Below are 13,015 nucleotides of genomic sequence, written 5' to 3'. Positions count from 1 at the left end.
GTAAAAGATGCATATTTCTAGGATACAATAAACTGCTTAAGAGAATTTTCAAGTATTCATTTGGCTTTCTGCCTGTAGGTAGATTCTGGTGGCCGCTCATCCTCCCGTGGTCCAGTGCTTCCCGAAGCAGATCAGCAGATCTTACGAGACCTGATGAGTGACGCTATGGAGGAGATCGATATACAGCAAGCCACTGCCTCTGGGAAACCGCAAGCCAATGGTAAGACCAGATGTCTCTGTTCTATGTTGCTGTAACAAAATACCTGAGGCTGGGTACTTTATAAAGAAAGGCTTATTTGGCTCTTGATCCTGGTGGTGGGGAAATCTGGCTGTGCCACAGTGTGGTAGAAGAGCAGGCAGGAAATGGCTGCATGCAGAGGGCCCGAGCCTGTGGGCTGGCTTCCCTGGGCACAGCCTGTTCCTGAGAGCTGGTCCTGTCCACCCCACTCCCAGCAGACAAGCGTGGGTCCTTCCCAGGTGGGTGCCCCCGTGATCTCATTACCTTCCAGGCTCCTGTGAGTACTGCTAGGATGGGGCCACGCCCCCAGCACGTGGACCAGCACCAGGCTCTCCATCTGGGGGCACTGATGTGCAGCTGCAGCTCCCGTGGTTTGTGTTCTCGTGTATTCTTTAGTAGGTAACTTCGGAACACATCTGAGCTTGGTGAATTTTTATCAACTTGTGTTTATTGAGTGTCCAGTAGATACAGATCTCTGGCCAGGGTGATGCGCGAAGACAAAGCTTATGTTTTCTAGTAGCTTAGGGCCTGCAGACAGCAGTTAGCATGGTGCTGACGCTGGCACGCAGAATGCCGTTAGGAAACACAGGTGTCATACATGCACTACTGTTGTGTGGAAGGTTGGAATAGCTTCATTAGATTTTGTGAAGGTGAGCTGAGTTGGCTTTATAGTGGATAGAGATTCAGCCGTAGGGAGGAGGGAGAAGGTGGTCCTGTCAAGGTCATTACCATCAGCAGAGCACACACACAGATGTGCGGGTGTTGCTGGAGCAGAAATTCCCTTCTGACTGAGAAGAATCAGACCCTGAAGTTGGATGAAGCAGGGAGGCAAGAGATGACGAGTGATTTCTGCAGGCCAAAGAGAAGCACCTAGGGGCCGGCGCTGTGGCGCAGCGGGTTAAAGCCCAAGACTGCAGTGCTGGCATCCCATGTGGGCGCGGTTCGAGTCCCAGCTGCCCCTCTTCCAATCCAGCTCTCTGCTATGGCCTGGGAAAGCCGTGGAAGATGGCCCAGGTGCTTGGGCCCCTGCACCTGGGTGGGAGACCTGGAAGAAGCTCCTGGCTCCTGGCTTCGGATCTGCACAGCTCTGGCCATTGTGGTCATCTGGGGAGTGAACCATCGGATTGAAGACCTCTCTGTCTCTCTCTCTCTCTGCCTCTCTGTAACTCTGGCTTTCAAACAGAATAAATAAATCTTAAAAAGAGAAGAACCTAAATGTTTAGCATCTCTTTCAGAAGTGGTTTTCTAACCTGATGCACATAACTGTTTCTATATATTAGGAAATCTTGATTTTCAAATAATATTTCAAAGTGTTAGAAAACTTTAGCCTTAACTAATGCTCTCATTGAAATTTAGGATAATTTACAAATAAGGAAGCAATCTGGGGTTCTCACTTCCTATATACTACATCATTTGTAATAAATATTAGCAGCTACCTGCATTGGGGGAAAGGATATTTACTGAACAGATTCGATCACCATACAAGGCTCTGCCAGACACTTAGAAGGATAGGTCTCACAGGTGCTGCTGTGGGAGAATTTAAAATCTCATCTGTGAGCCTCTTTTTTTTTTTTTTTTTTTTTTTTTTAAGATTTATTTATTTGCTTGAAAGGCAGAGTTAGAGAGAGAGAGAGAGAGGTCCTCCATCCAGTGGTTCACTCGCCAGATGTCTGCAATGGCCGGAGCTGCACCAATCAATCCAAAGCCAGGAGCCAGGAGCTTCTTCCAGGTCTCCCACAAGGGTGCAGGGGCCAAGGACTTGGGCCATCTTCTGCTTTCCCAGGCCACAGCAGAGAGCTGGATTGGAAGTGGAGCAGCCAGGACTCAAAGTGATGCCCATATTGGGATTCCAGTACTGCAGGTGGTGGCTTTACCGGCTATGCCACAGCACCAGCTCCACGCCTCTCGAGGCCAAAAGGTCACTGTCTTCATTTGGTGTTTTCAACTGCACCATAGTGCTTAGTTCAAATGAGTGAATGGAGAAAGAGTTAGTGACTCTAATATATAATATAAAGGTATAAAAATTGTTATTCCATACAGATTTTGGCATACAGGTCACATTTTGTATTGCTTATGTCGAGAGAGCTGTCGAGAACAGACGTCCAGTTGGGGTATCCGGTGCCCCAAGAACCAGTCTCTTGTTTTTTGCTTCCAGTCCGTGCTCTCCTCTTCTGACTCCCTCCCCCTTCCCGGCCTGGTGCTGAATTCCAGTGCTTCCCTGATGCCGAGTGGCTGACAGGGAACTGTCTGCTTCTCATTTGCTGTTTTCTTAGCTCCAAATGTGTCGTTAGTGTTTTGTTAGTTGTCTTTAATGTTTTTTTGCCTTTTGCTGAGCTGCTTTGGGGCAGGCGATTTCAGCTTTCTTTCTGCTTCAGATTCCTAGGTTACTGTAAGAGATACATGAGATATTTCAGGTGAAGGCAGTCAAAGAGCCTGTACCCAGCGCATGATTAATGAGTGTTACTGCTGTGGATGTTCCGCAGTGTGCCAGTGTGTGATCTTTCTGTCTAGGTGTTTCGGATGAAATTTCTCAAATCCAGGAGCCTTGCTGCTCTGACCTCTTCCTGTTTCCTGATGAGAGTGGGAATGCGTCCCAGGAGCCTGGTCCCGCCTACACCGCGTTTACTCACCACTTGATTGGTGATGCAGTGACAGGTGCGCCCACTGAAAATGATGACTTTTGCATCCTATTTGCACCAAAAGCCGCCCTCCAGGTAATAAATTGATAACATCATTGAGCCTTAAAATGGCAGTACAGATTGAATTGACTAAAAGGTACCTGAAGAAGACTTTTAACATTGTGTTAACTCTTTATAGTTTAGAATTACTTTGCTTTGTAATTTATTGTTGGCACTTTGTAAATGTTTTCTTTCATTATTTCTATGACATAGTCTTTATAGACTGATGAATGCTCATCATATGCAAAATTTTCTACATGGAATATTGAACTGTTATGTATGTACCCATGTTATATGTATTAACAGGACTTGTCAGGGTTATGAAATGGCAGAAAGATGAGGTGCAGAGAGTGTCAGTTTAAGAACAGATGAGGTGTGGTTTGTGTGAAGACTGCTGGTTGATATGGGGATATTTTGAAATCATGCATTTATGGAGTCTTCAGAAAGTTCATGAAGAATGCATATTATATAGAAACTGTGGATGGAGGTGTAGTGGATAAACCGGCACCTGCAACACTGGCATCTGATATGGGTGCTGCTACAAGTCCCGGCTGCTCCACTTCTGATCTAGCTCCCTGCTAACGCCTGGGAAGGCAGCAGCAGAGGGCCCAAGTACTTGGGCCTCTTCACTTGTATGGGAGACCTGGATGAAGTTCCTGGCCCCTGTCCTTTGGGGAGTGAACCAATGGATGGAAGATACCTTTGTCTGTCTCTCCTCTCTCTCTCTGTCTCTGTCTCTATCTCTATCCCTGACCTTCAAATAAATAAATATTTAAAAACAAAAAGAAACTGAATGGATTTTAAAAATCTTGTACCAAAATACACTTTTAACTTTAATTTCATTTTCCATAAACTTTTTGAAGTATCCTAGTATGTGCACATGTGTGCGTATGTGTGTGTGTATAATTGTAGTAGATGACAATATTTAGTAAGTTCTAAGAACCTTCTAGTTAAATTTTAAAAACCAAATTAAACCAGACTCAGGATAAATCTATTGTTAGCAACATTAATTATATAAATTTGTCAGGTTTTGATCTAGAATGCATTATTGACTTTAAATTAAATAATAGAATACACACACACACATACACACATTCAATTTGTACCTTTTTATTATAAAACAAAGAGTAAAAACCAAATTGTTAAACTATAAGAAATCTTGATGGATTGACTTACATGGAACAGAAGAGGCATTCATTTTATGGATAGTAAAAGCATAATATTGTATGTGATGATTAATGCCTGTACTTACTCTCCTACTTTGTATATTTAAGTTGTTAACAAGAATGTAGAACCGAGACATCATCCTGAGAAGTGCAGCATAACCAGTTGTTCCTAATGAGATGAGCATGTGTTACCTGTTTGTTTTAGGAGAAGGAGGAAGAACCAGTGATAAAGATCATGGTTGATGACACAATTGTGATAAAAGACAATTACTTTAGCCTGCCTGTTAAGAAGACAGATAGCAGCAAAACCCCATTGCACTTTCCACTCCCCGTAACTCGGTATGTCGTTAAGGAAGTCTCTCTCGTCTGGCATCTTTATGGAGGAAAAGATTTCGGAGCAGGACCCCCTACTTCTCCAGCAAAAAGTTATGTGTAAGTTAATTTCTATAGAACTTTGTTAGGTCAACATGTTCTTTTTATAGAAAAATATATAGAATTTGTCACTTGAAGAATAATATAGACTAATTTAAATGTTACTTCTTTTCATTTTAAAGATTTATTTTATTTATTTGAAAGGCACAGTTACAAAGAGAGAGAAAGGGAGAGAGACAGAGCTCTTCCATCCATTGGTTCACTCCCCAAATGGCCACAACCGCCAAGACTGGGCCAAGCTTAGGCCGGGAGCCAGCAGCTTCTTCCAGGTTTCCCACATGGGTGCCGGGGCCCAAGCACTTGGGCCATCTTCCACTGCTTTCACAGGCACATTACCAGAGAGTTGGATCAAAAGTGGAGCAGCTGGGACTCGAACCAATGCCCATATGGATGCCAGAGTCGCAGGCCACGGTTTTACCCGCTACGCCACAGTGCCAGCCCTTAAATGTTGTTCTTAAAGTTTCCCAATTGCGAGCTTTTTTATATTTTTACTAAAATGTTGACTTACGATTTTCAGTCAGCAAAAATTTTCAGGTACGTACCATGTTCCTCTTCACAAAAATACATAAGACCCAGACTTGCCCTCAATTCCAAAGGGAGAGACAGCCCTGGGGACGAGTGTGGGCAGTGGAGTCGAGTGGGGGTGTCAGGAGGCAGAGACCACGCGCCCCCAACTCGCACATCCAGCAGAGGCCGTGTCAGTGAGTGCAAAAGAGAATGGAGCGGAGAGGGTGAACATGCGGGGACCGGGAGAGCAAGGGCACCGCGGAGCAGCGGTGTGTGGCACAGTGGTTCAGCAACTTTTTTTTTTTTTTTTTTTTTGGACAGGCAGAGTGGACAGTGAGAGAGAGAGACAGAGAGAAAAGTCTTCCTTTACCGTTGGTTCACCCTCCAATGGCTGCTGCGGCCAGCACACCACGCTGCCAATGGCAGGAGCCAGGTGCTTCTCCTGGTCTCCCATGGGGTGCAGGGCCCAAGCACTTGGGCCATCCTCCACTGCCCTCCCGGGCCACAGCAGAGAGCTGGCCTGGAAGAGGGGCAACCGGGACAGAATCCGGCACCCCGACCGGGACTAGAACCCGGTGTGCTGGCGCTGCAAGGTGGAGGATTAGCTTATTGAGCCACGGCACTGGCTGGTTCAACAACTTTTAAACGTGATTCTCAAACACATCAGGCCCTCTGGAGTCCTCTGTTGCTTCAGTTGGGGTTTCTGGGACTCTGAAGGGTCTCTGGAGTAACAAGAGGCTCCTAAGGGGCTTCATTTCTAAGTGTATTTTGTTAAAGGGACCCCAGCCTCATATTTGGTTTTTTATTTTAGAATATTTAACAGGCAGATTACTCTAGTGGCAGTAATTAATGAATGTTTTTAGTCTCTTACGTGTGTAAGATACAGTTCTGATTCATAGTCATAGCATTTGGCAAAACCTCCTGATAGGTTTGTGATCTTAGGTTCCCTTTTCACCGTGTTACATTTCCAGATGTCGTTCATTGACTGTCATCGAATCTTCCTTTGACGAAGGGTGTTTCTCTTGTTTTCAGGAGTCCGCACAGTTCACCTTCTCACACACCCACAAGACACGGTCGCAGTACAGCGTGTGGCGGGAAAGGAAGGAACCATGACTTTTTAATGGAAATACAGTTAAGCAAGGTAAGGAGCTGTTCTGAAAGGGAAAACCCACTAAGTAGGAGCGTTGGTGGGGGTTCTTTGAGTACTGCCCACCTCCAGCCCCTGAAGAGTCTCTTGAGCCTTAAAATCTGTCTTTGTTTTCTGTTGCTGTAACAAATGCCACGGATTGGGTAATTTATGAAGAAAAGACATCCATTGAGCACAGTCTGGGAGGCTGGGACGTCCAAGGGGGAGGGGGAGGGTCTGCCGAGGGCCCGAGTTGCTTCATGATGTGGCGGGAGAGGGGCAAGTGGGCACATGGGAGACGGCGGCCATCAGGCCCCGCGTGTCCTTTTATGAAGAGCCTGCTCCCACGGTAAGGGCATGAGCTCATTCGTCCCCTCTGGAAGGCCTCGCCCCCTCGTACTGGTGGAGTTGAACGGCAGTGGACTTCAGCGTGAGCGCTGGAGGGCACCTTCGAGCCAGACCTTAGCAAGTCCCAGCCCTTCGCACGGTGCAAGGGTCTCGTATAAACGCTTACCTCTTTTTCTCCCTCGAGCGTTCTAAGAAGACTGAGTTGTTTTACATTTTGTGTCCTGGGCTATCCCTGGCGCGGTGGCTCTCAGAATACTCTGGAGAGCTTATGAGAACCCAGGGTTCTGGGCCCCACCCCAGGGTTTCTGATTCAATATTTACATTTTTAGTGAGTTCTCGATGCTGGTTTTACTTTTTCCAGGCCACTCAGGCACTGCTGCCCTGGAGTCCCTGTTTGGGGGGCGGGGGGCTGCAGATCTCTGGTGAAACCCTGACGGTGTTGCATGCCGAATTCTGTCCGCTTGTCTGAGATGACCAGGTCATGTTTTAGGAGTGTTGCATTCAGTTGTGTCTTTGGCCACTCCTGGAACTTGAACTCTGCCTCCATTAACTCATTTTCAGTTGGCTTCATCGGTATGCAGGATGATAATTTTATGTCTTTTTCCTATTGCAGATTTAGTTAGAAATGGGTAAGTGATTTTACCAAGGTTAAACAAGAAATGTCAGTCACGCTTATCCACTTACCTGTGTAAGGTAGGGCGCACGTAGGTCAGTAAAACAGTGAGCTGAACAAAGGAAGGGGTGTCAGCAGGGTTGAGTTCTTTCAAAGTGGAATTGTAAGCTAAGGTGGAATTCAGAGAAAATGAGCGATTGTTTACATTGTAAGGAGAGACTCAAATGTAAGTAAAATGGAGAGCCTGCTTGTGTTCTCTCCCTGCCTGTGAAGGTGAAGTTTCAGCACGAGATCTACCCGCCCTGCAAACCCGAGTGCGGCCCCAGTCTCGCGGAGCACCCGGTCTCCCGGCAGGTGTTCGTCGTGCAGGACCTTGAAATCCGAGACCGCCTGGCAACGTCACAAATGAACAAGTTCCTGTACCTCTACTGCAGCAAGGAGATGCCTCGGAAAGCTCATTCGAACATGGCAAGCCTCTTCTTTGATGTTGTTATATTAGCTTTGGAAAAGTGTTCTCATTGTATCTAACTGCAGAAGAATTACCGTGGGAAAAATTAAAATTTAATATGAAAAAATACCTTTTAATTTTGCTGCTTGAAGTTTTATACTTAAAGTCATTTTTCATGTCCCTATATGTGTATGTATATGCATATTAATATGTGTATGTATATGTATGGCCAACATATTGCTACTTGAGGAAAACCAGAAGTCTATTGATACATGAGGAAAACACCGACACAAAATGTTTGGTGTCGCTGGAAGTATTCCAGGTTTCTAGCACTGCTTTACATTTTATTAAGGCAGAAGTGATCAGCCTAGGCAGTGGGGTTCTTCATAGGGACAGACTGGCGCACGGGCCTCTAGGGTAGGTTGCAGGTTCAGCTCCCTGGAGCCTGCAAGTACCACGTGCCATTTGCAGTATTGCATTGAGACAAAGTCCATACGCTTCATCAGATTCTTGAAGAAGTTGTGACCCCAGTAAATTTAACTGCGGCTGTTAAGGAAAGAGGGTAAAGGACTCCACTTTTTGTTCTCAAATAGGAACAGGATTTTTTCTTCTTCTGTGTAATGAGAGCAGGGTCATGATATCTTTGGGGTAAACTGTTTTTGCAGCTGACAATCAAGGCCTTGCACGTGCGCCCAGAGTCTGGCAGGTCACCCCAGGAATGCTGCCTGAGAGTGTCGCTGATGCCGCTTCGCCTCAACATCGACCAGGTTTGCCCCGGGGGCTCACCACCTTCAGGACGGGGGAGCTGAAATGTTTATCACTACTGACTTTATTGAAGTCGTGTAGGTAAAGCGCCTTCTGGTAAAGAACTGGGCGGACTCCTTAAGTGTTTGCGATTTGAACTACTCGGTGACTTTTTGATGTAGAGTTCAGTACCTGCTTCCTGTTCTTTCTCTTCCTTTCGTACCGACTGCTGACTCATGTACCTACATTTTCTAGTGGTAAAGGGCTCCCTGATGCGTTGAATGGTGTCAGACCCCATGCCTTGATTGCAGCAGGTGGAGAAGTTTTCCTGCCCTGAACAAATCCGTACATTGTCACTTGAAAGAGATCCCAGAGATGTGTGGAAGGGCATAAAGGAACCCACATTCCCACATTCCGGTAGCATCCCATCGAGTCCTCTGGGCTCGTTTGACCCAGAGCTGTTTAAGACATAGTTGGTGCCTCTTCTGGAAGCTTAAGATATACAAAAATGAGATGCTTGTTATAGTATAGTGTATGGGGAAGAATGTGGTTTGGAGTTAGATCTGGACTGAAATCCCAGTCCCGTAACTAACTAGTAGTGTGACTTGGGGTAAGTTACCTAGCCTCTCCAAGCCTCAGTTTCCCATTGATAAAATGGAAGAAATAGTAATAAGTTTACCACATTTTTTTAAAAAATGAGGATTAGGTAGACTAGTGTATGAAAAACATCCAGCTTGGTGCTGGCACTGTTTTGTAGTAAGGATCAGGAATGTTAACTGTTACGATTATGAACTGAAGCATATAACAATTACAGCACAAAAATGGAGTTTTAAAAAAAATCCACTTTCAAATAACAAAGTCCTTTTCATAGATCTTTCTGTTGATACAGGTGTGGAGGTAGATTGTTGACTTTTGGAGTGGCATTAATCATTTGCTTAAATAATAGTGACTGGCTTTCATTATTATTTAAACAACTAAAAACAAGTACCAGGTATTTCAGGAGTAGCTTAAATAATTATATTGCAAACAAAATTGAGTACCTATCTTAGAGAAAACATACTATGAAGTAAAGACATTTATATAACTACATTAATGCTAGAAGTCTCTGAACCATCAGATGTGCCAGTTAGTACTTTAGATTTAGGGGTGTGTGTGTGTGTGTATTTTATTTTTTGTTTTTTCTTTTAATAAAAATGTATTTATTTGACAGGCAGAATGACAGAGAAGGAGAGAGAGATCTTTCATTCACTGCTTAACTCCCCAAATGCCTGTAACAGCTGGGGTTGGTCAGGCCAACGCCAAGAACCTGGAACTCCATCAGGGTCTCCCACACAGGTGGGAGGACCCCAGGCACATAGGTCATTTTCCTCTGCCTCTCCAGGCACATTGGCAGGGAGCTAGATTGGGAGTGGAGCAGTCAGAACTGGAATCAGCACCTCAAGTTGCTGGCATTGCAAGCACCTTGCCCTGGTGTGCCACAAGGCTGGCCCCTAAGTTTAGTTTTTTTCATTATGTAAAGAAAATATTTTGATACCCATATTTTCGTTTAATAAAAATTGCCCTAGTAGAAATACCAGGAGGTATTTATAGGAAAATTCATGTGTGGAGTAAGATACATTTTCGTGGTGTGACTCCCATTCTTGGCAAGCGTAATTTTCTCTAGTGGAAGCGCATAATTTCTTCTTTAGAACTATAAAAACATTATGAACTTAAAATGAAAGCAGGAAGTAACTTTTATGACTACACCTAGGAAGAATGAGAAATAATTCCCCAAAGCGTGAAACTTGGGGAAAAAACCATGCTACAAACACATAAGCCTTAATGAGACCCAGTACTAAACAAAGCAGTCCTTTTTAGTTTGCATCTTCTAAGAATGACCATATTTTGAAGTAGCAGTCACCTGAGTAGAAAACCAAGAATTTTGGTTCATTTTTTTCTTGTGAAAACAAATTAATTGATGAATGATAATGCTCTAATATTTTTGTAACCAAGTACATGTCTTCTTTGTTCATCTTAATTGAATCAAAGTGTGAAAGCAACAATTGTTTCCTGCTGCACTGCTGTTGGAGCTCAGCGTGCCCGTAGGGAAGGCAGTAGACAGGCAGATAGGTGACTTCATGTGGGGGCTTCAGTGGGTGAGGGCGTCACACAGGTAGGCGGCTGAGATCTGAACTGAAGGCGGCAGACTTCCTGACTCCTCTGGTCTAGTGCTCGTTTTGGCAGGTGCTGCCTGGAAATCTGTGCAGGACAAGTATGCTTGTCCCAGGGTGCTGAGGGTAGAAAGATGAATAGGATATCCTATTCCCAAAGGTCTGTATGATGGGAAGATGACATAAAACAGGTAGTTGTAATATGCTGTGATGACTCCACGTGATAGAGATAGGCATTGCACGACCTGCTCAGCCAGCAGAGCCTCCCGAGCGAGGCCTGCAGTTCGGAAGGGGAAGGATGGACAGGAAGGGGCTCTCTGGAGGTGGTAATGACGGTCAAGACGGGTCTTGAGTGTACTGAAGTTAGACAAGTCAAGTCGCCTTCTGATTTTTTTTTTTTAAAGATTTATTTATTTGAAAGGCAGAATGACAGAGAGAGACAGAGAAAGATCTTCCTTCCAACTGCTGTTCACTCCCCTGACGGCCATGACAGCCAGGTTGAAGCCAGGAGCCCAGGATTCCACCTGGGTCTCCCATGTGGGTGGCAGGGACCCAACTACGTAGGCCATCAGCACATTGGTAGAAATGTTGGATCCAAAGCAGAGCAACTGGGACTCAAATTGGATGTAGGCATTCCAGGTGGAGGCTTACCTGTGGCTCGACAACCATTCCTCCACAGACTTTTCTGAAGTAACTCTTGTCTTTCACTCTGTGGATATCAGATAGATTACAATGTGTTTATCTGTGCACCTGCTGATTTATCTTTGAGTTGTTTCTGGTTTTGGCTCTTAGGAATAAAGCTGTATGTAATTTGGGAAGTTGTCTTTTTATAGAAATGTTTTCATTTCTCTATTATGTAGAAGGGTTGTAGGAAAAGGGTCTGTATTATAGAAATGTTTTCATGTCTCTGTTAGGTAGAAGGGTTGTAGGAAAGGGGTCTGTATTATAGAAATGTTTTCATGTCTCTGTTAGGTAGAAGGGTTGCAGGAAAGGGGTCTGTATTATAGAAATGTTTTCATGTCTCTGTTAGGTAGAAGGGTTGCAGGAAAGGGGACTGTATTATAGAAATGTTTTCATGTCTCTGTTAGGTAGAAGGGTTGCAGGAAAGGGGTCTGTATTATAGAAATGTTTTCATGTCTCTGTTAGGTAGAAGGGTTGCAGGAAAGGGGACTGTATTATAGAAATGTTTTCATGTCTCTGTTAGGTAGAAGGGTTGCAGGAAAGGGGTCTGTATTAAACTGTCACTAGATGCTGCCTCACAGTAGATGTGTCATTGAGCATTCCCACCGGCAGCCCAAGAGTGCAGCTGCTTTCTCTGCTTCCAAACTGATGTTGTCATCTTTTAAATCTTAGCTGTGTGTGTGTGTGTGTGTGTGTGTGTGTGTGTGTGTATTAGAAAAGCAGAGTTACAGAGGGGGGGAGGGAAGAAAAGAGAGATTTCCCATCCTCTGGTTCATCCCCCCAAAGAAAGAGAGAAAGAGAAAGAGATCTTCCATCCTTTGGTTCACTCCCCCAAATGGCTACAATGGCTGAGGCTGGGCCAGGTCAAAGCCAGGAGCCTGAACTCCATCCATCCTGGTCTCATATGTAGGAAGCAGGGACCCAAGTACTTGGGTCATCCCAGGTGCATTAGCTGGAGCTGGGTTGAGGTGGAGCAGCTGGTACTTGAACTGGCGCTCATACAGGGTGCTGGTGTTGCAGGTGAGCGCCCTAACTAGTGCCAGCCCCAAATCTTAGCAATTTTACTTAATGTTGCCTGTTACCTTAGTTTGGATTCCCCTGGTGACTAGTGATTTTGAATGTCTTTTCATGTTGTTATTAGCCATTTTTGTATCTTTTCTGAAATGTCTGTGTAGTTCTGGTTTTAAAATTGGATTATTTGTCTTACTGATTTGTAGAGAATTTAGTGTAATACCACCAAAATCAGAAAATGTTGACAACATTTTGAGAAGCTGGTAATTCATATTTCTTTGTTATTTTGTGCATTTGTGTTGAAATTGGAGAAGTATTCTCTTTAGCCTTCTTTTTTTCTTAAGAGCTAATTGATACCTGAAATTTTCTGCTTTTTTAAAGGCACGCTTGGAGTCGAAAGATTTATAGTATTAAAATATCACCACCTACTGGCCAAGAGTGGCATCTGCGGCCTAATTCGTTAACATAATGCTTGATAAAGCTAATGTGTGTGACATGAATAATGTGTACGACTGATACACGAACACGTGTCGGTAGGCTTCACCCTAGAATGGCCAGTCCACAAACCCGTCACCTGCTGCAAAGCCACAGTAGCTCCACTGTTGCTGTGGTGACCCGGCTGCTCTTCAGCCCAGCGTCCGTCTCTATGCTGTCTTATCCAGGGTTTTCCTCTCTCCCTGCATCGTTCATGCTTCTCAGAGTGTGATTGTAGGCAGTCAGATCCTTGTGAATTGTCAGTCCAACTTTTAAAAATTGTGCTTCCAAATATTGTGACTCTGTCACTCACCTCCCCATTGCATTTCAGTACATGGTTAATGTCATATTGATTTAGGAATTTTTTTTATGGAAGGGAAGGCAAATAATGAAAATGCT

General features: G+C 44.6%; 1 protein-coding gene across 4 annotated transcripts in view; it reads left to right on the top strand.

The window, feature by feature from the left end:
- Positions 1-13,015, top strand: part of ATG2B (autophagy related 2B) — a 77,290-nt gene that overhangs the window by 50,894 nt on the left and 13,381 nt on the right. For 3 of the 4 annotated variants that reach the window (XM_089322816.1, XM_089322815.1, XM_070065603.2), the window contains 6 exons: positions 79-220; positions 2,750-2,952; positions 4,288-4,514; positions 6,054-6,162; positions 7,382-7,576; positions 8,222-8,323. In XM_089322816.1, the coding sequence (XP_089178942.1) occupies positions 79-220; positions 2,750-2,952; positions 4,288-4,514; positions 6,054-6,162; positions 7,382-7,576; positions 8,222-8,323 (978 nt within the window). The remainder of the gene's footprint in view (positions 1-78; positions 221-2,749; positions 2,953-4,287; positions 4,515-6,053; positions 6,163-7,381; positions 7,577-8,221; positions 8,324-13,015) is intronic. The other variant, XR_016226916.1, reaches the window with a different exon arrangement.

The sequence above is a fragment of the Oryctolagus cuniculus genome, chromosome 20 (assembly GCF_051225735.1).
Source record: "Oryctolagus cuniculus isolate XC-2025 breed Fujian yellow rabbit chromosome 20, ASM5122573v1, whole genome shotgun sequence".
Lineage (NCBI taxonomy): Eukaryota > Metazoa > Chordata > Mammalia > Lagomorpha > Leporidae > Oryctolagus > Oryctolagus cuniculus.
Note: the sequence above shows the minus strand (reverse complement) of the source record. Positions and strands in the feature narration are given on the sequence as shown.